Source organism: Oncorhynchus mykiss, chromosome 7, assembly GCF_057628025.1.
Source record: "Oncorhynchus mykiss isolate SJ-2025 chromosome 7, ASM5762802v1, whole genome shotgun sequence".
NCBI classification, from domain to species: Eukaryota; Metazoa; Chordata; class Actinopteri; order Salmoniformes; family Salmonidae; genus Oncorhynchus; species Oncorhynchus mykiss.
Window position 1 is genome coordinate 77,342,501 of NC_143028.1, and position 25,379 is coordinate 77,367,879.

At 43.6% G+C, this 25,379-nt stretch overlaps 1 protein-coding gene across 10 annotated transcripts in view; it reads right to left on the bottom strand.

Moving 5' to 3' along the window:
* pcbp4 (poly(rC) binding protein 4) overlaps positions 1–25,379 on the bottom strand; it is a 166,615-nt gene that overhangs the window by 54,595 nt on the left and 86,641 nt on the right. For 5 of the 10 annotated variants that reach the window (XM_090242037.1, XM_090242034.1, XM_090242033.1 and 2 more), the window contains exons 2-4: positions 12,397–12,580; positions 10,055–10,078; positions 4,748–4,780 (exon numbers count right to left, since the gene is read on the bottom strand). In XM_090242037.1, coding sequence (XP_090098163.1) covers positions 4,748–4,780; positions 10,055–10,078; positions 12,397–12,504 — 165 coding nt within the window. In that variant the 5' untranslated portion in view covers positions 12,505–12,580. The remainder of the gene's footprint in view (positions 1–4,747; positions 4,781–10,054; positions 10,079–12,396; positions 12,581–25,379) is intronic. The other 5 variants (XM_090242032.1, XM_036984234.2, XM_036984233.2 and 2 more) reach the window with 1 other exon arrangement.

Consider the following 25,379-nt stretch of genomic DNA (forward strand, 5'->3'; position numbering starts at 1 on the left):
GGAGAACGGAGGGAGACAGGGAGAAAAAGGGGGAGAACAGGAAGATAAAGGGGGAGAATGGAGGGAAAACGGAGTGAGAACGGAGGGAGACAGGGAGAGAAAGGGGGAGAATGGAGGGAGAATGGAGGGAGAATGGAGGGAGAACGGAGGGAGAACGGAGGGAGACTTGGAGGAGAAAGGGGGAGAACAGAGAGACAGGAAGGGAAAAGGGGAGAATGGAGGGAGACGGAGAGAAAGGGGGAGAACAGGAAGAGAAAGGGGGAGAACGGAGGGAGACAGTGAGGAGAAAGGGGGAGAACGGAGGGAGACAGAAAGAGAAAGGGGGAGAACGGAGAGAGACAAGGAGGAGAAAGGGGGAGAACGAATGTTAATTAATGTTTCAGTCACCCATTATACTTTCATTAATGTATCAGTCACCCATTATACGTTCTGTCATGTTTCAGTCACCAATTATACTTTCTTTAATGTTTCAGTCACCAATTATACTTTCATTAATGTTTCAGTCACCCATTATACTTTATTCCATGTTTCAGTCACCCATTATACTTTCATTAATGTTTCAGTCACCCATTATACTTTATTCCATGTTTCAGTCACCCATTATACTTTCATTAATGTTTTAGTCACCCATTATACTTTCATTAATGTTTCAGTCACCCATTACATTTTCTTTAATGTTTCAGTCACCCATTATACTTTCATTAATGTTTCAGTCACCCATTATACTTTCTTCCATGTTTCAGTCACCCATTATACTTTATTCCATGTTTCAGTCACCCATTATACTTATATTAATGTTTCAGTCACCCATTATACTTTCATTAATGTTTCAGTTACCCATTATACTTTCATTAATGTTTCAGTCACCCATTATACTTTAATTAATGTTTCAGTCACCCATTATACTTTGTTCCATGTTTCAGTCACCCATTACATTTTCTTCCATTTTTCAGTCACCCATTATACTTTCATTAATGTTTCAGTCACCCATTATACGTTCATTAATGTTTCAGTCACCCATTACATTTTCTTTAATGTTTCAGTCACCCATTATACTTTCATTAATGTTTCAGTCACCCATTATACTTTCTTCCATGTTTCAGTCACCCATTATACTTTATTCCATGTTTCAGTCACCCATTATACTTACATTAATGTTTCAGTCACCCATTATACTTTCATTAATGTTTCAGTTACCCATTATACTTTCATTAATGTTTCAGTCACCCATTATACTTTCATTAATGTTTCAGTCACCCATTATACTTTGTTCCATGTTTCAGTCACCCATTACATTTTCTTCCATTTTTCAGTCACCCATTATACTTTCATTAATGTTTCAGTCACCCATTATACTTTCATTAATGTTTCAGTCACCCATTATACTTTCTTCCATGTTTCAGTCACCCATTATACTTTATTCCATGTTTCAGTCACCCATTATACTTCCATTAATGTTTCAGTCACCCATTATACTTTCATTAATGTTTCAGTCACCCTTTATACTTTCTTCCATGTTTCAGTCACCCATTACATTTTCTTCCATTTTTCAGTCACCCATTATACTTTCATTAATGTTTCAGTCACCCATTATACTTGCTTCCACGTTTCAGTCACCCATTACATTTTATTCCATGTTTCAGTCACCCATTATACTTTCTTCCATGTTTCAGTCACCCATTATACTTTCATTAATGTTTCAGTCACCCATTATACTTTCATTAATGTTTCAGTCACCCATTATACTTTCATTAATGTTTCAGTCACCCATTATACTTTCATTAATGTTTCAGTCACCCATTATACTTTCATTAATGTTTCAGTCACCCATTATACTTTCATTAATGTTTCAGTCACCCATTATACTTTCATTAATGTATCAGTCACCCATTATACGTTCATTAATGTTTCAGTCACCAATTATACTTTCTTTAATGTTTCAGTCACCAATTATACTTTCATTAATGTTTCAGTCACCCATTATACTTTCATTAATGTTTCAGTCACCCATTATACTTTCATTAATGTATCAGTCACCTATTATACTTTCTGTCATGTTTCAGTCACCAATTATACTTTCTTTAATGTTTCAGTCACCAATTATACTTTCATTAATGTTTCAGTCACCCATTATACTTTATTCCATGTTTCAGTCACCCATTATACTTTCATTAATGTTTCAGTCACCCATTATACTTTATTCCATGTTTCAGTCACCCATTATACTTTCATTAATGTTTTAGTCACCCATTATACTTTCATTAATGTTTCAGTCACCCATTATACTTTCATTAATGTTTCAGTCACCCATTATACTTTCATTAATGTTTCAGTCACCCATTATACTTTCATTAATGTTTCAGTCACCCATTATACTTTCATTAATGTATCAGTCACCCATTATACTTTCTGTCATGTTTCAGTCACCAATTATACTTTCTTTAATGTTTCAGTCACCAATTATACTTTCATTAATGTTTCAGTCACCCATTATACTTTATTCCATGTTTCAGTCACCCATTATACTTTCATTAATGTTTCAGTCACCCATTATACTTTATTCCATGTTTCAGTCACCCATTATACTTTCATTAATGTTTTAGTCACCCATTATACTTTCATTAATGTTTCAGTCACCCATTACATTTTCTTTAATGTTTCAGTCACCCATTATACTTTCATTAATGTTTCAGTCACCCATTATACTTTCTTCCATGTTTCAGTCACCCATTATACTTTATTCCATGTTTCAGTCACCCATTATACTTATATTAATGTTTCAGTCACCCATTATACTTTCATTAATGTTTCAGTTACCCATTATACTTTCATTAATGTTTCAGTCACCCATTATACTTTAATTAATGTTTCAGTCACCCATTATACTTTGTTCCATGTTTCAGTCACCCATTACATTTTCTTCCATTTTTCAGTCACCCATTATACTTTCATTAATGTTTCAGTCACCCATTATACGTTCATTAATGTTTCAGTCACCCATTACATTTTCTTTAATGTTTCAGTCACCCATTATACTTTCATTAATGTTTCAGTCACCCATTATACTTTCTTCCATGTTTCAGTCACCCATTATACTTTATTCCATGTTTCAGTCACCCATTATACTTACATTAATGTTTCAGTCACCCATTATACTTTCATTAATGTTTCAGTTACCCATTATACTTTCATTAATGTTTCAGTCACCCATTATACTTTCATTAATGTTTCAGTCACCCATTATACTTTGTTCCATGTTTCAGTCACCCATTACATTTTCTTCCATTTTTCAGTCACCCATTATACTTTCATTAATGTTTCAGTCACCCATTATACTTTCATTAATGTTTCAGTCACCCATTATACTTTCTTCCATGTTTCAGTCACCCATTATACTTTATTCCATGTTTCAGTCACCCATTATACTTACATTAATGTTTCAGTCACCCATTATACTTTCATTAATGTTTCAGTTACCCATTATACTTTCATTAATGTTTCAGTCACCCATTATACTTTCATTAATGTTTCAGTCACCCATTATACTTTCTTCCATGTTTCAGTCACCCATTACATTCTCTTCCATGTTTCAGTCACCCTTTATACTTTCATTAATGTTTCAGTCACCCATTATACTTTCATTAATGTTTCAGTCACCCATTATAGTTTCTTCCATGTTTCAGTCACCCATTATACTTTCTTACATATTTCAGTCACCCATTACATTTTCTTCTGTGTTTTTCAGTGTCTTTCCATTTCACTTCACCTTCATAGCCTTGCAATCCTGTGCCACTTATTATGTTTGAGTGATTTTGTGGGTTTGTGCTGTGTATCAGTTGCCCTTGAGACTAAAATATTCATGCTTCCTCTTCCTGTCAGCGAAGATGCCGAGGTGCATTATATAGATAGATATAGGAGCGTAGGAAAATATGTGTTTGGTTTCTAGATCTAGATGGAAATAACGTATTTATGTGGATCCATCACAACTTGACTGTAGAAACCAAGAAGCTGAGATATGGAGGTATATATAGAGGTACAGGACAAAATGTGTTAGGTTTCTCTTCAAGCTATATACCTAAATGTTAAGTATGTACACTACCGGTCAAAATATTTAGAACACCTACTCATTCAAGGGTTTTTATTTTCTTTTTTAAAACTATTTTCTACATTGTAGAATAACAGTGAAGACATCAAAACTATGAAATAGCACATATGGAATCATGTAGTAACCAAATAAGTGTTAAACAAATCAAAATATATGTTCTATTTATGCCAAGAGTATGCAAAGCTGTCATCATGGCAGGCAAAAGGGTGGCAACTTTGAAGAATCTCAAATATAAAATATATTTTGATTTGTTCAACACTTTTTTTTTGGTTACAACTTGATTCCATACGTGTTATTTAACAGTCCTGACGTCTTCACTATTATTCTACAACGTAGAAAAGAGTCCAAAAATAAAGAAAAAGCCTTGAATGAGCAGGTGTTCTAAAACTTTTGACAGGTAGTGTGTGTGTATCCATGGATACTGTATCTCAATTTCAGGTGCGTAAGTACGGCAGGTTTAAAAATGTAATAGAAAATTTACCATTTAGAAAAGGCTTTTTATCAAAATCACCTTCCATCATTTGTTTTAGTCATGGGCCGTCCCGGGAATCAAACCCACAATCGTGTAATTGTAAGCACCGTGTTTTACCTGCTGAGCTACAGAGGACCGTGTTGCTACGGTGTGTAATCTGGAGAACTTACCTCTTCTCGTATTTTCTTCACAGTCTCTCCTTTCTGTGGAAAGACACACACTTTTAGACACATTCAACAGGTTTTGTTTTAAGTTCTGTCCCTCACTCCTTCAAACTTCTCATTATTATTATTCAATGAGTTTGATGTGGTTAAATTATAAGTCCAACATATTTCAGACATACAACAGAATCCTTACTGTAACACACACGTTGGGAGGTTTGGGTTTTTTAGAAGCGAGTTCGGTAAACACTGCATTTCAATGTGTCCTTCATTGTCTTTTTATCTGACTTGGCTATTATGGAGGAATCCTAAAAGGAATATCAGATCCAGAGCAATAAGGCTTGTGCATGAATGTGTCTCTTGGGGAGCATTCTGTTCCTGTTGAGGGACCATAGATTGGTCGGTGGAGGAACCAATAACCCCTGAATGACTTTAACACAGAGTGAGAGAGAGAGAAAGAGAGAAAGAAAGAGAGAGACAGAGAGAGAGAGAGAGAAGGAGAGAGCGACACAGAGAAAGAGAGCGAGAGAGAGATATAGAGAGAGAGAGATAACGAGAGATACAGAGAGACAGAGACAGAGAGAGATACAGAGAGACAGAGAGAGAGAGAGAGAGAGAGAGACAGAGAGAGAGAGATACAGAGAGACTGAGAGAGAGAGAGAGAGAGAGAGAGAGAGAGAGGGAGAAGGAGGGAGAGAGAGAGAGAGAGACAGAGAGAGAGAGATAGAGAGAGAGAGAGAGAGAGAGAGAGAGAGGGAGAAGGAGGGAGAGAGAGAGAGAGAGAGAGAGAGAGAGAGTTGTTCCTGTTGAGGGACCATAGATTGGTGTGGAGGAGGTGGAACCAATCACGTAAATAATCCAGTATCCAGCTGCTACAACATGGCAAACTGGCATTCTGTAAAATATGCAATCTGTGATATGTTGGCCTATAGACATTTTGGACATACAAAAATATGATGTGTATTGAACACCCATGTTTTATAAGTTTAGTACACCTGTCAATCATCAATATAAATATAAAGCAAACCTAGTGGTGTGGTTGTCAGCTGTTTTTGGCCTTTAAATCACAGTGGAGGTAGAATAACTACAGTAGAGTACACATCCATCCACTCTGAGCACCTGATTGCTTTTGATGGTCTGACTGGTTTGGACTGTTCTAGATGGAATAGGACTGCCCCTGACAGCTCTATATGGAATAGGACTGCTCCTGACCGCTCTAGATGGAATAGGACTGCTCCTGACTGTTCAAGACCGAATAGGACTGCTCCTGACTGTTCAAGACCGAATAGGAGTGCTCCTGACTGTTCAAGGCCGAATAGGAGTGCTCCTGACTATTCTAGACGGAATAGGACTGCTCCTGACTATTCTAGATGGAATAGGACTGCTCCTGACGGTTCTAGATGGAATAGGACTGCTCCTGACGGTTCTAGATGGAATAGGACTGCTCCTGACTATTCTAGATGGAATAGGACTGCTCCTGACTATTCTAGATGGAATAGGACTGCTTCTGACTATTCTAGATGGAATAGGACTGCTCCTGACGGTTCTAGATGGAATAGGACTGCTCCTGACGGTTCTAGATGGAATAGGACTGCTCCTGACTATTCTAGATGGAATAGGACTGCTCCTGACTATTCTAGATGGAATAGGACTGCTCCTGACTATTCTAGATGGAATAGGACTGCTCCTGACGGTTCTAGATGGAATAGGACTGCTCCTGACGGTTCTAGATGGAATAGGACTGCTCCTGACTATTCTAGATGGAATAGGACTGCTCCTGACGGTTCTAGATGGAATAGGATTGCTCCTGACTATTCTAGATGGAAGAGGACTGCTCCTGACTATTCTAGATGGAATAGGACTGCTCCTGACTGTTCTAGACGGAATAGGACTGCTCCTGACTATTCTAGATGGAATAGGACTGGTCTTGACCACTCAAGATGGAATAGGACTACTCCTGACTGCTCTTGATGGAATAGGACTGCTCCTGACTGTTTCAGACGGAATAGGACTGCTCCTGACTGTTCTAGATGGAATAGGACTGCTCTTGACCGTTCTAGAAGGAAGAGGACTGCTCCTTACTGCTTTAGATGGAATAGGACTGCTCCTGACAGCTCTATATGGAATAGGACTGCTCCTGACAGCTCTATATGGAATAGGACTGCTCCTGACAGCTCTAGATGGCATAGTACTGCTCCTGACCACTCTAGATGGAATAGGACTGCTCCTGACAGCTCTATATGGAATAGGACTGCTCCTGACAGCTCTAGATGGCATAGTACTGCTCCTGACCGCTCTAGATGGAATAGGACTGCTCCTGACAGCTCTATATGGAATAGGACTGCTCCTGACAGCTCTAGATGGCATAGTACTGCTCCTGACCGCTCTAGATGGAATAGGACTGCTCCTGACAGCTATAGATGGAATAGGACTGCTCCTGACTGTGTGTGTGTGTGTGTGTGTGTATCTGTGTGTGTGTGTCCATCTGTATGTGTGTGTGTGTGTGTGTGTGTGTGTGTGTGTGTGTGTGTGTGTGTTTGTGTGTGTGTGTGTGTGTGTGTGTGTGTCAGAGTTATTTTAGCAGCAGGGTAATCCCTGAGCCAGACAAGCTCTAATGTCTGCAGGCAGGCCGGTTCTACTGTTCTACTCTTCTACTCCTCCACTGTTCTGCTGTTCTACTGTTCTACTTTTCCACTGTTCCACTGTTCTACTGTTCTATTGTGGATCTGGACTCCGTCTCCTACTATAGTACAGTACGTGGAGAACTAGCTAGATGAAATGACTGGCTCAGTTGTATTGTCAGCAGGTTAGCTGGAGGTCAGCCCTCAGGATAAGCTCTGATGTCTGATATCTACAGGGCCCTCTCTCTCTGTGTGTGTGTGTGTGTGTGTGTGTGTGTGTGTGTGTGTGTGTGTGTGTGTGTGTGTGTGTGTGTGTTAGAGAGGTGTATTAGCAGCAGGTTAGCTGGATGTCAGCCCTCAGGACAAGCTCTGATGTCTGCATTGGCTCTGCTGGGTAGTGCTGGGTAGAGCCAAGGACACACAGCCACTGTACGGCTGCAGTATATACAGTACACTGCCTGGTTGTATGCCTGTGAGTTACAGTACACTGCCTGGTTGTATGCCTGTGTGTTACAGTACACTGCCTGGTTGTATGCCTGTGAGTTACAGTACACTGCCTGGTTGTATGCCTGTGTGTTACAGTACACTGCCTGGTTGTATGCCTGTGAGTTACAGTACACTGTCTGGCTGTATGCCTGTGTGTTACAGTACACTGCCTGAACAGCACCTGAGAGAGCTGTTATAGGAGCTGACTACTACTGAAGAGCACCTGAGAGAGCTGTTATAGGAACTGACTACTACTGAACAGCACCTGAGAGAGCTGTTATAGGAACTGACTACTACTGAACAGCACCTGAGAGTGCTGTTATAGGAGCTGACTACTACTGAACAGCACCTGAGAGAGCTGTTATAGGAACTGACTACTACTGAACAGCACCTGAGAGAGCTGTTATAGGAACTGACTACTACTGAACAGCACCTGAGAGAGCTGTTATAGGAGCTGACTACTACTGAACAGCACCTGAGAGTGCTGTTATAGGAGCTGACTACTACTGAACAGCACCTGAGAGAGCTGTTATAGGAACTGACTACTACTGAACAGCACCTGAGAGAGCTGTTATAGGAACTGACTACTAATGAACAGCACCTGACAGAGCTGTTATAGGAACTGACTGCTACTGAATATGACCTGATGGAAACAATAACCTCACCCAGGAACTCTGTATGTGCAGTCAGTGTACACCAGAGCCTTATATTTGGATAATCAATATTAAGGCTCTGGTCTACACGATTGTGCAAACCGATTCACAGACCACAGGGATGATGACATAGGGGGAGGGGGAGGGAGGGAGAGAGTGAGAGAAAGGAGAGGGAGAGGGGGAAGAGAGAGAGAGAGGATGAGGATGAGGGAGAGGATGAGAGAGAGAGAGAGAGAGAGAGAGAGAGAGAGACAGACAGACAGACAGACAGACAGACAGACAGACAGACAGACAGACAGACAGACAGACAGACAGACAGATAGACAGACAGACAGACAGACAGACAGACAGACAGACAGACAGACAGACAGACAGACAGACAGACAGGGAATTGGAGGGGTGAGAGACAGAGAGAAACAGACAGAGAATTGGAGGGGTGAGAGACAGAGAGAAACAGACAGAGAATTTGAGGGGTGAGAGACAGAGAGAAACAGAGAGAGATAGAGAGAGACAGAGACAGACAGAGAGAAACAGACAGAGAATTGGAGGGGTGAGAGGCAGAGAGAGACAGAGAGAGACAGACAGAGAATTGGAGGGGTGAGAGACAGAAAGAGACAGTGAGAGACAGAGAGAGACAGAGAGAGACAGAGAGAGACAGAGAGAAACAGAGAGAGACAGAGAGAGTATTGGAGGGGTGAGAGGCAGAGAGAGAGAGAGAATTGGAGGGGTGAGAGACAGAGAGAAACAGACAGAGAATTGGAGGGGTGAGAGAAAGAGAGAAACAGACAGAGAATTTGAGGGGTGAGAGACAGAGAGAAACAGACAGAGAATTGGAGGGGTGAGAGGCAGAGAGAGACAGAGAGAGACAGAGAGAGACAGACAGAGAATTGGAGGGGTGAGAGACAGAGAGAGACAGTGAGAGACAGAGGGAGACAGAGAGAGACAGAGACAGACAGAGAGAGACAGAGAGAGTATTGGGGGGGTGAGAGGCAGAGAGAGACAGAGAGAGACAGAGAGAGACAGAGAGAGACAGAGAGAGGATTGGAGGGGTGAGAGGCAGAGAGAGACAGAGAGAGACAGACAGAGAATTGGAGGGGTGAGAGACCGAGAGAGACAGAGACAGACAGAGACAGAAAGAGAATTGGAGGGGTGAGAGGCAGAGAGAAACAGACAGAGAATTGGAGGGGTGAGAGACAGAGAGAAACAGACAGAGAATTGGAGGGGTGAGAGACAGAGAGAGAGAGACAGAGAGAGACAGAGACAGACAGACAGAGAATTGGAGGGGTGAGAGACAGAGAGAAACAGAGAAAGACAGAGAGAGACAGAGAGAGAATTGGAGGGGTGAGAGACAGAGAGAGACAGAGAGAGACAGAGAGAGACAGAGATACAGACAGACAGAGAATTGGAGGGGTGAGAGACAGAGAGAAACAGAGAGAGACAGAGATACAGACAGACAGAGATTTGGAGGGGTGAGAGACAGAGAGAAACAGAGAGAGACAGAGAGAGACAGAGAGAAACAGAGAGAAACAGAGAGAGAGAGAAAGGCTGCGTCTCACCTTTCCGATGATGCTGCCAACTTCCTGCAAAAGGAAAGAAAGGAAAATGTCACTATATTGATTTAATCCTGTCAGGAGTCATCTAGTGGTCAAGTTGCTCTCTGGGGTGGTAGACCACTGTAACACTACACCACCATACCACCTAAGACAGTCACTAGACCCCCCTAGACAGCCACTAGACCACCCCAGAAAGTCACTAGACCCCCCTAGACAGCCACTAGACCACCCCAGAAAGTCACTAGACCCCCCTAGACAGCCACTAGACCACCCCAGAAAGTCACTAGACCCCCCTAGACAGCCACTAGACCACCCCAGAAAGTCACTAGACCCCCCTAGACAGCCACTAGACCACCCCAGAAAGTCACTAGACCCACCTAGACAGCCACTAGACCACCCCAGAAAGTCACTAGACCCACCTAGACAGCCACTAGACTACCCCAGAAAGTCACTAGACCCCCCCAGACAGTCACCAGACCACTAGACCACTATACCACCCCAGGCAGCCACTTCCCACTAGAACACTAGACCACTAGACCACCCCAGACAGTCACCAGACCACTAGACCACCCCAGACAGCCACTAGAACACTAGACCACTAGACCACTAGACCACTAGAACACTAGACAACTAGAACACTATACCACTATACCAATAGATCACTATACCACTAGAAAACTATACCACTAGAACACTATACCACTATACCACTATACCACTAGAACACTAGACCACTATACCACTATACCACTATACCACTATACCACTAGACCACTAGACCACTATACCACTAGAACACTAGACAACTAGACCACTATACCAATAGACAACTATACCACTAGAAAACTATACCACTAGAACACTATACCACTATACCACTATATCACTAGACCACTATACCACTAGACCACTATACCATCACAGACAGTCACCAGACCACCACACCACTAGACCACCCCAGACAGCCACTAGACCACTAGAACACTAGACATCCCCAGACAGCCACTAGACCACCAGACCACTATACCACTAGACCACTATACCACCCCAGACAGCCACTAGACCACTAGACAACTATAGACCACTAGACCACCCCAGACAGCCACTAGACCACTAGAACACTAGACATCCCCAGACAGCCACTAGACCACTAGATCACCCCAGACAGCCACTAGACCACTAGAACACTAGATCACCCCAGACAGCCACTAGACCACCCCAGACAGCCACTAGACCACTAGACCACCCCAGACAGCCACGAGACCACTATACCACCCCAGACAGCCACTAGACCACTATACCACCCCAGACAGCCACTAGACCCCCCCAGACAACCACTAGACCCCCCCAGACAACCACTAGACCCCCCCAGACAGCCACAAGACCCCCCAGACAGCCACAAGACCCCCCTAGACAGCCACTATACCACCCTAGACAGCCACTAGACCACTAGACCACTATACCACCCCAGACAGCCACTAGACCACTATACCACCCCAGACAGCCACTAGAACACCCCAGACCACCCCAGACAGCCACTAGACCACCACAGACAGCCACTAGACCACTAGACAACCACAGACAGCCACTAGAACACTAGAACACTCCAGACAGCCACTAGACCACTCGATCACTCCAGACAGCCACTAGACCACTAGATCACTCCAGACAGCCACTAGACCACTAGACAACTCCAGACAGCCACTAGACCACTATATCACTCCAGACAACCACTAGACCACTATATCACTATACCACTCCAGACAGTCACTAGACCACTAGACCACTCCAGACAGCCATTAGACCAGTTGAACACTCCAGACAGCCACTAGACCACTAGACCACTCCAGACAGCCACTAGACCACTAGATCACTATACCACTCCAGACAGTCACTAGACCACTAGACCACTCCAGACAGCCACTAGACCACTAGATCACTATACCACTCCAGACAGTCACTAGACCACTAGACCACTATACCACTAGACCACTAGACCACTATACCACTAGACCACTATACCACTAGACCACTATACCACTATACCACTAGAGCACTAGACCACTATACTACTATACCACTATACCACTAGACCACTATACCACTAGAACACTAGACCACTAGAACACTATACCACTATACCACTAGAACACTAGACCACTAGAACACTATACCACTATACCACTAGAACACTAGACCACTAGAACACTAGACCACTAGACCACTAGACCACTAGACCACTATACCACTAGACCACTATACCACTAGACCCCATTAGATGACTAGACCAAAGTCCACCCCTGGCCATGTGTGTGTCATCATCTAAGGCAAGCAGACAGACCTACCTTTCCGTGCATGAGGAGCCGTAGCGTAAGGGTGACGTTCATGCACCCCTCTCCAAAGTCCTGTTCACAGTTCATGTTGATGTGAGACTGAGACACAAGGAGACGCATGAAAGATGCTCTGCAGACAGACAGACAGACAGACTCTCAGGGTGAAGGGAGAGGTTCTCTCTCTCCTCACAGCTCTCTGTAGGAAAACACAGGAAGTAAAACACTTTGTTTTTATTGATTATAGTGATTATTGATTATTGATTTGTCTTTTGAGTTATCCTAGAAAACTTAACAATTGTCTAATTTTCCAAAACGGAAATGTATCACCCGTATACATGATACAACTGCAACCAAAGAATGTCTATATACAGTACAGTACGTCAGTAACAAGCAACAAGCTTCAGACAAACAGGTCACTGTCAGACAAACAGGTCGTTGTCTGAGAAACAGGTCGTTGTTAGAGAAACAGGTCATTGTCAGAGAAACAGGTCGTTGTTAGAGAAACAGGTCATTGTCTGAGAAACAGGTCGTTGTTAGAGAAACAGGTCACTGTCAGAGAAACAGGTTGTTGTCTGAGAAACAGGTCGTTGTTAGAGAAACAGGTAATTGTCAGAGAAACAGATCGCTGTTAGAGAAACAGGTCGTTGTCTGAGAAACAGGTCATTGTCAGAGAAACAGGTCGCTGTTAGAGAAACAGGTCGTTGTCTGAGAAACAGGTCGTTGTTAGAGAAACAGGTAATTGTCAGAGAAACAGGTCGCTGTTAGAGAAACAGGTCGTTGTTAGAGAAACAGGTCATTGTCAGAGAAACAGGTCGCTGTTAGAGAAACAGGTCGTTGTCTGAGAAACAGGTCGTTGTTAGAGAAACAGGTAATTGTCAGAGAAACAGGTCGCTGTTAGAGAAACAGGTCGTTGTCTGAGAAACAGGTCGTTGTTAGAGAAACAGGTCACTGTCAGAGAAACAGGTCACTGTCAGAGAAACAGGTTGTTAGACAAACAGGTCGTTGTCAGACAAACAGGTCATTGTCAGAGAAACAGGTCACTGTCAGAGAAACAGGTCATTGTCAGAGAAACAGGTCGCTGTTAGAGAAACAGGTCACTGTCAGAGAAACATGTCGTTGTTAGAGAAAGAGGTAATTGTCAGAGAAACAGGTCGTTGTTAGAGAAAGAGGTCGTTGTTAACAACACTGTTTAGCTCATTGTAACCAGAGTCTTATCTTTTCAAACTCTTCTACATAACGACCGGGGACAACGAACAAGGAACGCAATGTGAAATAAAAGGCCATGCCTGTGTATGTGGCTTCCCCCACAGTCCCGTTAGGGTGATTTATCCCCTTCTCAGCTCTTCAATCACTGCCAGGTTTTGTGGACATGTGGACTCTGGCCCCTCCCACTGTAGCTCAGAGTGGTTATCATCTTTGGCCAATGAGGATGCCAAGTTTGGCTGGGGACCAAGTTTTCAGTTTGTCTTCTAGAAGTGTTTGTGCCCTTGTATTGTTGGGGATAGTTTCTGATGATTGGTTCCCATGCTACTGAAACCTTGCTAGCGTTGGTTATCTTGTTAAATATGTAACTTGGTGTTCTGTCGCCAGCGGTTAGCATTGCTTACCTGTTGAGGTAATGCATACTATCGTCTAAGTAGAGAATTGCCAGCTACTGTAAATAATTGCATGTTTGCAGCTGTCATTATGTGCATGCTAATGCTACTGTACGAGTCTGTGTTACGTGGAAGAAAAGGGAAACCAGTAGAAGATGATTCCAGACGGCCTGGGTGTACTTCCACATACACACTTGATTTATGTCCTATTGGATAAGATCTCTAGCTGGCTGGAGAGAAAAGGTCACAAGTTGTGACTGGCAGCAGTAATTAGTCTCTCTCTCCGCCAAGACGTCGACATCCTATCTGTAGCTGTGTTACTATGTGTCTTCAGTGATATGCTATCTAGGCTGTGTAGTCTAAGGTTCCAATTGTATAGCTGCATTACAGCTGTTAATAAGTACATTAATTTCCCTTTCCTTATAGAACCACAAAGACTTCTTCTAGGATGTGTGTGTGTTTGTTTGTGTGTGTGTGTGTGTGTGTGTGTGAGAGAGTGTGTGTGAGAGTGAGAGTGAGAGTTTGTGTGTGTGTGTGTGTGTGTGTGAGAGAGAGTGTGTGTGAGAGTGAGAGTTTGTGTGTGTGTGAGAGTTTGTGTGTGTGTGTGTGTGTGTGTGTGTGTGTGCAGGTCTCCACCTGTCTTGTTTTAACCAGACAGCCTGTAGCAAGTCAGAACCTAAACAATCAATTAAAATGTTAAATCTAATTTTATTTGTCACAATGCACCGAAATAAAACAAGGTGTAGATGTTACAGTGAAATGCTTACTTACAAGCCCTTAACCAACAATGCTTTAAGAAGTATTAAAAAGTAAAAAATAAAAGTAACATATAATTAAAGAGCAGCAGTAAAATAATAATAGTGAGGTTATATACAGGGGGTACCAGTACAGAGTCAATGTGGAGACTATATACAGGGGGTACCAGTACAGAGTCAATGTGGAGGTTATATACAGGGGGTACCGGTACAGAGTCAATGTGGAGACTATATACAGGGGGTACCGGTACAGAGTCAATGTGGAGGCTATATACAGGGGGTACCGGTACAGAGTCAATGTGGAGACTATATACAGGGGGTACCGGTACAGAGTCAATGTGGAGGTTATATACAGGGGGTACCGGTACAGAGTCAATGTGGAGACTATATACAGGGGGTACCGGTACAGAGTCAATGTGGAGGTTATATACAGGGGGTACCAGTACAGAGTCAATGTGGAGGTTATATACAGGGGGTACCGGTACAGAGTCAATGTGGAGACTATATACAGGGGGTACCGGTACAGAGTCAATGTGGAGGCTATATACAGGGGGTACCGGTACAGAGTCAATGTGGAGGTTATATACAGGGGGTACCAGTACAGAGTCAATGTGGAGGTTATATACAGGGGGTACCGGTACAGAGTCAATGTGGAGACTATATACAGGGTGTTACGGTACAGAGTCAATGTGGAGGCTATATACAGGGGGTACCGGTACAGAGTCAATGTGGAGGTTATATACAGGGGGTACCGGTACAGAGTCAATGTGGAGACTATATACAGGGTGTTACGGTACAGAGTCAATGTGGAGGTTATATACAGGGGGTACCGGTACAGAGTCAATGTGGAGGCTATATACAGGGGGTACCGGTACAGAGTCAATGTGGAGGTTATATACAGGGGGTACCGGTACAGAGTCAATGTGGAGGCTATATACAGGGGGTACCGGTACAGAGTCAATGTGGAGGTTATATACAGGGGGTACCGGTACAGAGTCAATGTGGAGGTTATATACAGGGGGTACCGGTAAAGAGTCAATGTGGAGACTATATACAGGGGGTACCGGTACAGAGTCAATGTGGAGGTTATATACAGGGGGTACCGGTACAGAGTCAATGTGGAGGTTATATACAGGGGGTACCGGTACAGAGTCAATGTGGAGGTTATATACAGGGGGTACCGGTACAGAGTCAATGTGGAGGTTATATACAGGGGGTACCGGTACAGAGTCAATGTGGAGGCTATATACAGGGGGTACCGGTACAGAGTCAATGTGGAGGTTATATACAGGGGGTACCGGTACAGAGTCAATGTGGAGGTTATATACAGGGGGTACCGGTAAAGAGTCAATGTGGAGACTATATACAGGGGGTACCAGTACAGAGTCAATGTGGAGGCTATATACAGGGGGTACCAGTACAGAGTCAATGTGGAGGCTATATACAGGGGGTACCGGTACAGAGTCAATTTGGAGGCTATATACAGGGGGTACCGGTACAGAGTCAATGTGGAGACTATATACAGGGGGTACCGGTACAGAGTCAATGTGGAGGCTATATACAGGGGGTACCAGTACAGAGTCAATGTGGAGGCTATATACAGGGGGTACCGGTACAGAGTCAATGTGGAGGCTATGTACAGGGCATACCAATACAGAGTCAATTTGCGGGGGCTCCGTTTAGTTGAGGTAATTGAAGTGATACATACATGTAGGTAGATTTGTTAAAGTGACTATGCATAGATAATAACAGAGAGTAGCTGCAGTGTAAAAGAGGGGTCTGGGTAGCCCTTTGATTAACTGTTTAGGAGGCTTATGGCTTGGGGGTAGAAGCTGTTAAGAAGCCTTTTGGACCTCGACTTGGCGCTCCGGTACTGCTTGCCGTGGGGTAGCAGGGAGAACAGTCTATGACTAGGGTGGCTGGAGTCATTGACAATTTTTAAGGCCTTCCTCTGACACCGCCTGGTATACAGGTCCTGGATGGCAGTAAGCTTGCCCCCAGTGATGTACATGCCAAATCATTTCAGTCTCCTGAGTGGGAATAGGCTTTGTCATGCCCTCTTTACGACTGTCTTGGTGTGTTTGGACCATGATAGTTTGTTGGTGATGTGGACACCAAGGAAGTTGAAGCTCTCAACCTGCTCCTCTACAGACCCGTCGATAAGAATGGGAGGGGGGGGTTGCTCAGTTCTCCTTTTCCTGTAGTCCACAATCATCTCCTGTTCGGCATTAAGTACTAGCGGTTGAGGGCGTTCACAGCCGACCCCCTCAGACGAGCTCCTCAAACAGACTCCACTTCAGACCTGCTCCCCAAACAGACTCTACTTCAGACCTGCTCCCCAAACAGACTCCACTTCAGACCTGCTCCCCAAACAGACTCTACTTCAGACCTCTCAGAGTCGGCCCATCTACTCCCCAAACAGACTCTACTTCAGACCTCTCAGACTCGGCCCATCTAATCCCCTAACAGACTCTACTTCAGACCTCTCAGACTCTGCCCATCTAATCCCCTAACAGACTCTACTTCAGACCTCTCAGACTCTGCCCATCTACTCCCCTAACAGACTCTACTTCAGACCTCTCAGACTCGCCCCATCTACTCCCCAAACAGACTCTACTTCAGACCTCTCAGACTCTGCCCATCTAATCCCCTAACAGACTCTACTTCAGACCTCTCAAACTCGGCCCATCTACCTCCCAAACAGACTCTACTTCAGACCTCTCAGACTCGACCCATCTACTCCCCAAACAGACTCTACTTCAGACCTCTCAGACTCTGCCCATCTACTCCCCTAACAGACTCTACTTCAGACCTCTCAGACTCGCCCCATCTACTCCCCAAACAGACTCTACTTCAGACCTCTCAGAGTCGGTCCATCTACTCCACTAACAGACTCTACTTCAGACCTCTCAGACTCGGCCCATCTACCTCCCAAACAGACTCTACTTCAGACCTCTCAGACTCGACCCATCTACTCCCCAAACAGACTCTACTTCAGACCTCTCAAACTCGGCCCATCTACCTCCCAAACAGACTCTACTTCAGACCTCTCAGAGTCGGTCCATCTACTCCACTAACAGACTCTACTTCAGGCCTCCCTGGCCAGTGCATTCGCCACTTCCATGGGGGCGTCTGGACTTCCACTATGAGGTGGCCCAGCTGCTTTCCCGACCGATGTCCCTCTAGGTCACCCCGGCCAGAGGCATGGAAGTATCCTTCTGCTCTCCAGAGCTCCCCAGCAGATGAAGACAACTCCAGAGTGCACACAGTCCACCACACCAAGGTCTGTACACCCTTTCAGCCAGAGCCTTGACGAGCCATAGTTTAGGAGACTCCTGCTCCAGTCGTGGAGCCTCAGTCAGCCGGAACTTCCACCAGCTCACCCTCAGGAACCCCTCCCTGCCCCTGGCCCACACTCGCGGTGGATGCAAGATTTAACCATCTACGTGTATATATATATATGACTGTGCAACACAAAAGGTCCAATCAAGACTGTGAACATTAATATGATTGCCAAGTATCAGGAGCTAGCACAGCAAACCAGCACTCTAATTTAAAAAACTTAATTGAGAATCTGTCAAAAGCTTAAGTGGGCATTAAATCAGCTTCTAGCTTGAACATGCCAATCGCCCGCTAGACGCTTAAAAAGCCTCTGCAGACAGTCATTCACATGGCAGGAAATAAAACGCACATCTCTGTATGTGTCTGTCTGACTCATCCTCTTTTGCATCTGTCTGGTGAGAAACATTTAGACACTTAGACGTCCGTCGTCGACGGCTCATCATAACGGCTGGGACGGAGCAAATTGAACGGCATCGAACTCCTGGAAAACATGTGTTTGATGCATTTGATACCATTCCACTGATTCCGCTCCAGGTATTACCACGAGCCTGTTCTCCACCAATTAAGATACCACCAAGCTCCTGTGGTGTGGTGTGGTGTGGTGTGGTGTGTGTGTGTGTGTGTGTTGTGGTATGTGTGTGAGAGTGTGTGTGTGTGGTGTTCGTGTGTGTCAGCCTAAGACTGCCTGTCTGCCAGAAGCATGGTTACAGTAATTAGAGACTCAATTGTCACGCCTGAGGAACTGCAGCTGTGGGAGGAGGGAGTGTGTGTGTGTGTGTGTGTGTTTTTGTGTTTACAGGGTAACAATCTGCTGCTGGGAAACACACACACACACACATACACACACACACACACACACTTCCCCAAAACACAGTTCTGCTTGAAAGTAGGTCACAAATGTGATGCTAGCTGGCACACAGGACCAAGCCTTGGTCACATGGTGTGAATTAGTATCCTGTTTCAAGGGGTTTATCAGAAATACATGTTGAGTAATTACCCTCTCACCCCTCTCTAATTCTACAGTAGGACCGTTTCTGATTATAGACCAACCCTTTATTTCAGTCACTGTATCCATATCTACATGTACATACTACCTCAAATCAGCAAGACTAACCGGTGCCTGTATATAGCCTCGCTACTGTATATAGGCTCGCTACTGTATATAGCCTCCCTACTGTATATAGCCTCGCAACTGTATATAGCCTCCCTACTGTATATAGCCTCGCTACTGTATATAGCCTCGCTCTGTATATAGCCTCCCTACCGTATATAGCCTCTCTACTGTATATAGCCTCCCTACTGTATATAGCCTCTCTACTGTATATAGCCTCGCTACTGTATATAGGCTCGCTACTGTATATAGCCTCCCTACTGTATATAGCCTCGCAACTGTATATAGCCTCCCTACTGTATATAGCCTCGCTACCGTATATAGCCTCGCAACTGTATATAGCCTCCCTACCGTATATAGCCTCGCAACTGTATATAGCCTCCCTAATGTATATAGCCTCTCTACTGTATATAGCCTCCCTACTGTATATAGCCTCGCTACTGTATATAGCCTCCGTAATGTATATAGCCTCACTACTGTATATAGCCTCTAATGTATATAGCCTCTACTGTATATAGCCTCCCTACTGTATATAGCCTCTACTGTATATAGCCTCTACTGTATATAGCCTCCCTACTGTATATAGGCTCGCTACTGTATATAGCCTCGCTACTGTATATAGCATCGCTACTGTATATAGCCTTCCTACTGTATATAGCCTCTCTACTATATATAGCCTCGCTACTGTATATAGCCTCGCTACTGTATATAGCCTTGCTACTGTATATAGCCTCCCTACTGTATATAGCCTCGCTACTGTATATAGCCTCTCTACTCTATTTAGCCTCTACTGTATATAGCCTCTCTACTGTATATAGCCTCGCTACTGTATATAGCCTCTCTACTGTATACAGCCTTTCTACTGTATATAGCCTCCCTACTGTATATAGCCTCACTACTGTATATAGCCTCGCTACTGATATATTTCACTGTCTTTTCACTGATGTTTTTATTTCTTTACTTACCTATTGTTCAGCTAATACCTTAAAAAAAAATCTAATAATTTCACTGTTGGTTAGAGCCTGTAAGTAAGCATTTCACCGTTCACCTGTTGTATTCGGCGCACGTGACAAAATACCTTTGATTTGATTTCCTAGTAACAGCCCTAGTAACAGCCCTAGTAACAGCCCTATTAACAGCCCTAGTAACAGTCCAAGTAACAGTCCTAGTAACAGCCCTAGTAACAGCCCTAGTAACAGTCCAAGTAACAGTCCTAGTAACAGGTCTATTAACATCCCTAGTAACAGCCCTAGTAACAGCCCTATTAACAGCCCTAGTAACAGTCCAAGTAACAGTCCAAGTAACAGCCCTAGTAACAGCCCTAGTAACAGTCCAAGTAACAGCCCTAGTAACAGCCCTAGTAACAGTCCAAGTAACAGCCCTAGTAACATCCCTAGTAACAGCCATAGTAACAGTCCAAGCAACAGTCCTAGCAACAGGTCTATTAACATCCCTAGTAACATCCCTAGTAACAGCCCTAGTAACAGTCCTAGTAACAGCCCTAGTAACAGGTCTATTAACATCCTTAGTAACATCCCTAATAACAGGTCTATTAACATCCCTAGTAACAGTCCTAGTAACAGTCCTAGTAACAGCCTAGTAACAGGTCTATTAACATCCCTAATAACAGGTCTATTAACATCCCTAGTAACATCCCTAGTAACAGCCCTAATAACATGTCTATTAACATCCCTAGTAACAGCCCTAATAACAGGTATATTAACATCCCTAGTAACAGTCATAGTAACAGCCCTAGTAACAGGTATATTAACATCCCTAGTAACATCCTAGTAACAGCCCTAGTAACAGTCCTAGTAACAGCCTAGTTACAGGTCTATTAACATCCCTAGTAACAGGTCTATCAACATCCCTAGTAACATCCCTAGTAACATCCCTAGTAACAGCACTAGTAACAGCACTAGTAACAGCCCTAGTAACAGTCCAAGTAACAGTCCTAGTAACAGGTCTATTAACATCCCTAGTAACAGGTCTATTTACATCCCTAGTAACATCCCTAGTAACAGTCCTAGTAACAGGTCTAATAACATCCCTAGTAACAGCCCTAGTAACAACCCTAGTAACAGTCCAAGTAACAGTCCTAGTAACAGGTCTATTAACATCCCTAGTAACAGGTCTATTTACATCTCCAGTAACATCCCTAGTAACAGTCCTAGTAACAGGTCTAATAACATCCCTAGTAACATCCCTAGTAACAGTCCAAGTAACAGTCCAAGTAACAGTCCTAGTAACAGGTCTATTAACATCCCTAGTAACATCCCTAGTAACAGCCCTAGTAACAGCCCAAGTAACAGTCCTAGTAACAGGTATATTAACATCCCTAGTAACATCCCTAGTAACATCCCTAGTAACAGCCCTAGTAACAGTCCAAGTAACAGTCCTAGTAACAGGTCTATTAACATCCCTAGTAACATCCCTAGTAACAGCCCTAGTAACAGCCCTATTAACAGCCCTAGTAACAGTCCAAGTAACAGTCCTAGTAACAGGTCTATTAACATCCCTAGTAACATCCCTAGTAACAGCCCTAGTAACAGCCCTATTAACAGCCCTAGTAACAGTCCAAGTAACAGTCCTAGTAACAGGTCTATTAACATCCCTATTAACATCCCTAGTAACAGCCCTAGTAACAGTCCTAGTAACATCCCTAATAACAGCCCTAGTAACAGCCCTAGTTACAGCCCTAGTTACAGCCCTAGCAACAGCCCTAATAACAGAACTAGTTACAGCCTTAGTAACACCATAGTAACACCATAGTAACACTATAGTGTTAACACCTCCATCCCTCGCCCATTACACTCTCTAAACCATCGCTCCTGCTGCAGCCCACCGGCACCATTTGCATAGGACTGTGTTGTTTTCTGTTTGTCCCTGAAGCATAGCGTGCACAGTTCATGTATCACGCACGGCCGCACAGCCTGCCTGTCAAGGCCTCACAGATCTCCCTTCTCCCCTCCCCGCTCTCCTTTCCTCTCCTCCCCTCTGCTCTCCCTTCTCCCCTCCCCGCCCCGCCCATCCCCTCTCCTCTCGTTCTCCTCTCCTCTGCTCTCCCCTCTGCTCTCTTTCCCCCTCCCCGCTCTCCTCTCCTCCCATCTTCTCTCCCCGCTCCTCTCCTCCCCCCTCCCCCCTGCATGCTCCACAGTCAGTTAGTCAGTCCAGCCAGGCAGTCTCCGGCACATTTCCCTGTTGTCTACACTACACTAAGGTTACTGGCCAGGTTATGCATCATCCGTCAGCTAGAAAGGAAAATATTTAGTACAACAGTGTGAAAGGGATTCACCAATAGTGTGAAAGGGATCCACCAATAGTGTTAAAGGGATCCACCAATAGTGTGAAAGGGATCCACCAATAGTGTGAAAGGGATCCACCAATAGTGTGAAAGGGATCCACCAAGGCCGTTGGCAGAGTGCCACAACCCTACAATCCTAATAGTCATCTTTGTTTTTTGTGGATAATATCGCTGTATCACAGGGCGGCGCACCATTGGACCGGCGTCGTCCGGGTTTGGCACTGGGTAGGTCGTCACTGTAAAAAATAATTTGTTCTTAACTGACTTGCCTAGTTAAATAAAGGTTAAATAAAGGTTAAATAACGATTTGAATACATATAAAACAAGCTTGTAGGAAGTCAGAAGGTATCTCTATGTCTGAAAACAGGAGGTATCTCTATGTCTGAAAACAGGAGGTATCTCTATGTCTGAAAACAGGAGGTATCTCTATGTGTCTGAAAACAGGAGGTATCTCTATGTCTGAAAACAGGAGGTATCTCTCTATGTGTCTGAAAACAGGAGGTATCTCTATGTGTGTCTGAAAACAGGAGGTATCTCTATGTGTGTCTGAAAACAGGAGGTATCTCTATGTGTGTCTGAAAACAGGAGGTATCTCTATGTGTCTGAAAACAGGAGGCATCTCTCTATGTGTCTGAAAACAGGAGGTATCTCTATGTGTCTGAAAACAGGAGGTATCTCTATGTCTGAAAACAGGAGGTGTCTCTATGTGTCTGAAAACAGGTGGTATCTCTATGTGTCTGAAAACAGGAGGTATCTCTGTCTGAAAACAGGAGGTATCTCTCTATGTGTCTGAAAACAGGAGGTATCTCTGTCTGAAAACAGGAGGTATCTCTATGTGTCTGAAAACAGGAGGTATCTCTATGTGTCTGAAAACAGGAGGTATCTCTATGTGTCTGAAAACAGGAGGTATCTCTGTCTGAAAACAGGTGGTATCTCTATGTGTCTGAAAACAGGAGGTATCTCAATGTCTGAAAACAGGAGGTGTCTCTATGTGTCTGAAAACAGGAGGTATCTCTATGTCTGAAAACAGGAGGTGTCTCTATGTGTCTGAAAACAGGTGGTATCTCTATGTGTCTGAAAACAGGAGGTATCTCTGTCTGAAAACAGGAGGTATCTCTATGTGTCTGAAAACAGGAGGTATCTCTCTGTGTCTGAAAACAGGAGGTATCTCTCTATGTGTCTGAAAACAGGAGGTATCTCTCTGTGTCTGAAAACAGGAGGTATCTCTATGTGTCTGAAAACAGGAGGTATCTCAATTCAATTCAATTCAATTCAATTCAAGGGCTTTACTGGCATGGGAAACATGTGTTAACATTGCCAAAGCAAGTGAGGTAGATAATATATAAAGTGAATATATAAAGTGAAATAAACAATACAAATTAACAGTAAACATCACACATACAGAAGTTTCAAAACAATAAAGACAAGTGTCATATTATATACAGTGTTTTAACAATGTACAAATGGTAAAGGACATAAGATAACATAAATAAGAATAGATATGGGTTGTATTTACAATGGTGTGTGTTCTTCACTGGTTGCCCTTTTCTCGTGGCAACAGGTCACAACTCTTGCTGCTGTGATGGCACACTGTGTCTGAAAACAGGAGGTATCTCTCTATGTCTGAAAACAGGAGGTATCTCTCTCTATGTGTGTCTGAAAACAGGAGGTATCTCTCTATGTGTCTGAAAACCGGAAGTATCACTCTATGTGCGTCTGAAGACACATGTCTGTTGTTTGCTGTAACAAATGGACTAAATCATTTGTATTGTAAAATATCTGTATATCTGTCTGTGAATAGACAGAGGGATGGGGCAGGGCTACACAGTCAGATAGTGGTCATGTTGATGGGAAGTCATTGAGATGTTTGTCATGTTCACTCAGGGTTGATATTTCGGATTAATTTCATCACTCGAGGAGGGGGGGTGAAGGTAGAGTGTTTGTGTGTGATTTGTGTTGGTGCTGAGTGTGTGTGCTGAGAGTGTGTTTGTGTGTGTGTATCCTGAGTGTGTGAATGTGTATGTCATAAGTAGGGCTGTCCCTGACAAAATAAAAAAGTATTGGTCGACCGAGAGTCGTCTGTTCTTTTGTTCTTTTTCGATTGGTCGAATTGTTTAACCTCTCTTGGGTAGGGGGCAGTATTTTCACCTCCGGATGAAAAGCGTGCCCAAAATAAACTGCCTGTTACTCAGGCCCAGAATCTAGGATCTGCATATAGAAAACACTCTAAAGTTTCCAAAACTGTTCAAATAATGTCTGTGAGTATAACAGAACTGATATGGCAGGCGAAAACCTGAGGAAAATCCATCCAGGAAGTGGAATTTCAATGCCGATAGAGAATCCAATGGGTTAGGAATCAGATTGCAGTTCCTATGGCTTCCACTAGATGGCAACAGTCATTAGACATGGTTTCAGGCTTTTATTTTGAAAAAATGATGTGTAAAAAGCCATTTTGGTCAGAGGAAAGAGGACGTTTGCGGACCTGATTTGGCGCGCTCGCCGTTTGTTATTTGTCCTTTCTATTGAAAACGGTATTGTCCGGGTTGAAATATTATTGATTATAAAGACAATAAACAAACTGAGGATTAATTATAAACATTGTTTGACATTTTTCGACAAACTTTACAGGTACTTTCAGTATGTATTGGTCTGCCTGTTGTGATCGCCTTGGAGCCATTGGATTACTGAACAAAAAACACCAACAAAACTGAGTTTGTGGGGCATTTTACCGGATGTTGGCCAGGTGGGACTCTATAGGTTAGAAAGGTTAAACGTGCATTTTCCCAAATATAGATGCAGCCTATGTTTGAATAAAATCGACTATATGTAGGCCACTGAGCTTATCTGTCACGTTCTGACCATCGTTCGTGTGTGTTTTCCTTGTTTTA